Raw genomic sequence first — 5,588 nt, 5'->3', positions numbered from 1 at the left:
TATTTTTTTTGGTATTTAATATTTATATATATAGTTATATATATATATTTATATAGTGCGTATCAATATGCCTTTGCTTTTGTTGCTCTCCTCAACAATCTACATAAGACTCATATTGTTCCATTGACGTGACCCCCTGTATGTAAACTGAGTGTGTCTATCGATATACATTTCGGAACAACCGTGTCATACCACCCAATTTGCAAATGGGAATCATTTATGTACATATGCATGTAAACCAAAACTATACATCATCAAGTTGTTTGAATATTGATTTTAGATATTTGTATCTCCTTGTGTGTGACATACATCTTGTATAATATCGGCTCGTACTGTTATCAATTGCCCTACAATCAAGTATATATATATTTTTTCTTTCGTAAAATCATGCAGTGTTATCAAATATGTCGATATCACTTTTATCAAAATTTTTCTAATTTGATGTACAAGAGATATGTGTATATGTGCGTCTACTTCTGATACTGAATGTATGTGTATATGTTTTGTTGAAGGGTACACTTTTCGTTTCCTGTGGTCTTATCCGAGCCCTCTACAAGCTTAAATAGGCATAAATAATGGATACATGTATTTATAATACTTGCCACTTCTTTCTTTTGTATGTCCCGATACAAATGATTGTACTTTAAGGTGTGCCTTTACTGACATTGTTTGTGTCTTGTGCTATTGTTAGATATAGTGCTATTGTTAGATACAGATGTCTGGATTTATAGTATAGGAGCGTTCGTTCTCTCCTGCTGTTGTTGTGCTTGGTCGTTAAGTATATGGGGGCCGTCTTTGCAATCTCACATTTTCAGCGCTCAACGTGGTCTCAATATTAACCACGGTGAGATATCCACTCCAATTTATGTTGCAAACTATGGACCATTCTAGTCTGTATCACACCATGCAGAGTAGCATCATACTTAAAGCAGTTTGTCTATGCATACGCTACGCTGAGCCATTTGCGCATAAGCGACCGATTAGTCTGTTCAATAGGAAGTGTTGCTACTTAGTAAGGCAGCAGATGCAAACATGCGCACGCCATCAATGAACAATCTATAGTCCCTTATGCTTAGGAGTTTTCTAGATGAATGAGTTTAATGCTGATAGTGCAACAGCTGCTAGTATGTGCTCGACAACAAACTCTTCTACGGAGAGCCCGAAGATGAGATTAACACAGCTACTTATATGTACATCTCATTGGTATATCTTTAATATTACCTTTTGTCCAGGTGGAGCTAAGCTGGATGAGACCAAAGATATTAAAGAAACGTCCCATGACACGAAGCCGACAGATGATACAAGGAGGGCCGAACGGCGAAGAGAACGTAAAAACAGATGGGAAGACGGCCCCCCTACAGATGCCACGGCGAATGCAACAGCGCAGACTGGTAGGTTCGTACCGAGTTGTATATGGGTGTCTGTTTGCATTGTGTCGCGTCTGTTTGTATTGTGTATATATGTATATATCCGGCTGTATTGTGTACATATGTATGTCTGCTTTAAGTGTATATAAGTGCGCTGGGATGCCAATACATTTCTTAGTTTTTGCGATAAGCTGGGAGTGCATCTGCGAATAAGAGGGAATAGTTAAACCAGCCCACAGAATAAGAGCGAATAGTTACACCAGCCTACAGATGCCCTCAGCATGCTCTGTGTTGTTTCTCCTTCATGGATACGAGTATATGCTATCGAATACGGGTATCTCAACCTGTGCCAGTGCACCTACTTGTGTGCGTGTTATCGCCTGCGTAAGCGTCTGTTCGTAACCGTCAGGATAGTTTAGTTATACAAATTGTAGAAATCAAATGCGTTCAGCCACACCATGTACGTCGTATTAGCGAATCAGTATCTGCCAATAAGCATAATATTAAGTGCTTATTTGCTGAACTATAAGGTTCCGCATACAGCATATTTTATTGTGTATTACCGTTGATACACCCGACCTTTCACAGCCGATCGGAATACGCCACATGTGTGTGTGATGGGGGAAGTTTGTATGTCTGGCATAGTAGCGTCCTGTTTGCGTCATTCGTGTCTGGTCATATCAGCCGCAGTCAAGTATGTTGAGCCTTGTTGTGCAACGAAAAATCAATGAGTAGGAAGCACACATGGGTCTGTCGGTCACATTTTTGAGTATGTGTTAGGCCTTGAAAGTCCACCCCAGCTCCATTAATGACACATACTCACTCGGATAAACTGTGTTCCGTACTGATAGCAACATACTACAACGGCCTACTAGTTGATCAACAAAGTGGTTAATAGCTGCCAATGTTTGTTTGCTTAACACTCTGTGTGCATCGTCTGATCTGGTGTCCTAGCCACCTCAAATTGCTTCAGAATCAGAGTGTTGGATTACGTCGAATTCCATATTACTAGCACCCGCATATGATGTGGTGCTATGTAATGCCTTGCGTTGCTAGGGCACTGTCACCTTGACAACACGGTCACTCGACTCTCTAGCACCACAGCGACACCAATAGCCTGCTACGCTATGACACTAACTCTATTGCATCACACTAAAATAAACTTTTTCTCGCTGCTATACGTAAACAATGTATTTATATAATACTTAGACCCTGTCAAAAAAGCAGCAGAGGAGGCCATTAAGAAGGCTACAGCGATGGCTCTGGCGGCTAAGTCAAATATCGGCACGAGCGGTGTCAACAATCCGACATATACAGAGAGCAAGGAAGTGGTGCAGAAGCGGAAGCTAATATGGGGAAATAAAAAGGTACACACTGGGAAGTATCTACAATTCGACCCTAAAGGCACGACAATATGTTGTCAGATTGGGGAAGACGTGTGTTGAAAGTACATTCAGAATGATTGTGTGTTGTATCTGTATTTCTAAACATTAAACCCAAACTGTGCATTTGTCTGATGTATGGGAGTACGCACGGGCGCGGTGTCTGAGCTGTTTGAATCTCAGAGTGCGCCTTAGTCCGAATTGTGATCGTTGATTGTCCCTGTTGAGTACCGTTGCATGTGATGGCCTGACACAACCCGATAAGACGGGTTATACCAATGTGATCTAAAACCCTAACCCTAAAACCCTAAACCTTATGTGTGTTTCTGCGATCTCAGTGTCTCCTGTGTAGCTACGCTGTACACCTATAGCTCACTAAAGATGTTGTGCACTTGCCTGGTACAGTGTGCGCGCTCCTCTATAATCTGGGTATTGGTGATGAAACACCCCCACTCATATACAGCCATACAGAGATGCCTACTGCCCATGCGCATGCTCATTCCCTCGGCGAATCTTGTCTACGAGTTCACCAGTTTGTGTGTGCGGGCGTGCTAGATCAGATCGACGACTGTTAATAGCCTAACGTCAATGGTATGATGCTGTGGGTTTCCATCTCGAAACGAAACCGCAGGTATAGCCATGACCACTGGTGGCTACGCATGAAACACTCTCCCAACCCTTCTACTCATGTACTACTCTCCCAACTCTTCTACGCATGAAACACTCTCCCAACTTTTCCACGTATGAAACACCTCCCAACTCTTCTACGCATGAAACACTCTCCCAACTTTTCCACGTATGAAACACCTCCCAACTCTTCTACGCATGAAACACTCTCCCAACTCTTCCACTTATGAAACACCTCCGAACCCTTCCACGTGTGAAACACCTCACAACTCTTCTATGCATGGAACACTCTCCCAACTCTTCTACGTATGAAACACTCTCCCAACCCTTCCACGTATGAAACACCTCCCAACTCTTCTACGCATGAAACACTCTCCCAACTCTTCCACCTATGAAACACTCTCCCAACCCTTCTACGCATGAAACATTCTCCCAACCCTTCTACGCATGAAACACTCTCCCAACCCTCATACGCATGAAACACTCCCAGCCCTTTTATGCGACACTTCTATCATCGCCCCACACACAAGTTGCGAAGAAAAAATATACTTACATAGTATTCGCAGTCGGCTCAATTACCCACCAATGGCTTATTTAGGGCTTAACTGTCCATGCACGCTGCACAGGAGAAGGTCGCCAAGACCGATACAACGTACAATGAGTGGGAGAAGACCGGGTTTGAGGGGGAGGACGGTGACCATAAAAGGCAGAAGTTTTTAAAACTCATGGGTATGGGCAAACGCGCGCAAAGGGTACCCGAAGGAGACTCAGCTGAAAAGGTGCGGTTGCTATGGTGAGGTGATGGTGATGGTGTTGCTAAGTGCTTTGCGTACTGGCCTGTGTATTAGTGGCGGCATGGCGTGGCTGGTGCTTCTCTTTGTGCACGGCAGCTTTCAACCAAGTGGGTTTGAGATGTGACTCTGAGCATTGCATGAGATACGATTCATGTGCAGCTCCTTACTAGCTGGCGATGTTACTGGTGCAGGTGTTCGTATCGTATATGTACAAGTATGTGTGCAGGTGTTCGGCTTGTTACTTCAAAGAGGTGTTTGCATATGACATACAATTGGGTGCTGTGCTTCTCTGCCTTCCCCAGGCGCAGTCCCGTCAGAAGCAGTAAGTTCACGTATGGCAGTGCTACACTGCCTTACATTCGGTATAGTGTCAGGCAGTATAGCACTACAAGCGCATGTGACTCTGAGCATTGCATGAGATACGATTCATGTGCAGCTCCTTACTAGCTGGCGATGTTACTGGTGCAGGTGTTCGTATCGTATATGTACAAGTATGTGTGCAGGTGTTCGGCTTGTTACTTCAAAGAGGTGTTTGCATATGACATACAATTGGGTGCTGTGCTTCTCTGCCTTCCCCAGGCGCAGTCCCGTCAGAAGCAGTAAGTTCACGTATGGCAGTGCTACACTGCCTTACATTCGGTATAGTGTCAGGCAGTATAGCACTACAAGCGCGAACGTACGTGCTTGAGGGTCTCATCTTCAGCGAAGTGCTCTCTCCTTACTATTGCACCCATGACACTGACATACACTTGAATCTCCCATCTGTACGGCTTCACTCCACGCGCACTGCATGTTCAACTACATATTAACTACATGGTGCTTGTGGGGCGTAGGAGGCCAGTGCTATAACCGCCAAGCCTCCCAGTGGCGTAGCGGACAACACCGCCAAAGCATTGGACGGGACGGAGAAGGCAGAGTCATCGAGCACCGACTCTGCGAAGAAAGCGGCCGATGAACCTGCGGCACCAAAGGCTCTGTCGGGTGGGTTATGTGTTGTGAGGATGTGCACTCGGTGTGCCGTGTTAGTGGTTGGGGTTTACTTGGTTCTCGGTGCTGCTGAGTAACGGTTTGTGTGGGAGAGTATAGTAATTGGCACGGGAATGGTATATGGTATTGTCAGTTTGGTACGAGAATGGTATATGGTATTGTCAGTTGCTATATGATTAAGGCTATATGCTGTTTACTTGTATATAGTGCCACAGATATACTCGTATACGGCATATGTTTATCTGTCCTTAGCGTAATGTATACCAGATTTGATCATCGTCTCACGGTTCGGTTCAAGTGTATGGTCATGATTGTCCTCGTGTGCAAGGCGCACCTGATTGCCTTTTTTCCTACTCAAATTTACAAACTACACGAAATTATCAAGTACCCTTCTTCTGGCCATTGATCTATATTTGGGTAAATATATATAT

General features: G+C 44.2%; 1 protein-coding gene across 1 annotated transcript; it reads left to right on the top strand.

Moving 5' to 3' along the window:
* Positions 1–1,126: 1,126 nt before the first annotated feature.
* SARC_03654 (hypothetical protein) lies at positions 1,127–5,234 on the top strand (the record flags this gene model as incomplete). Its single annotated transcript, XM_014302537.1, has 5 exons — positions 1,127–1,190; positions 1,233–1,391; positions 2,577–2,803; positions 4,003–4,155; positions 5,004–5,234. 5 exons carry the CDS (start codon positions 1,127–1,129, stop codon positions 5,232–5,234), a joined length of 834 nt encoding a protein of 277 aa, XP_014158012.1.
* Between the last annotated feature and the right edge of the window lie 354 nt (positions 5,235–5,588).

The sequence above is a fragment of the Sphaeroforma arctica genome (genome assembly GCF_001186125.1).
Source record: "Sphaeroforma arctica JP610 unplaced genomic scaffold supercont1.191, whole genome shotgun sequence".
NCBI classification, from domain to species: Eukaryota; class Ichthyosporea; order Ichthyophonida; genus Sphaeroforma; species Sphaeroforma arctica.
This window is presented reverse-complemented; position numbering and strand designations above follow the sequence as displayed.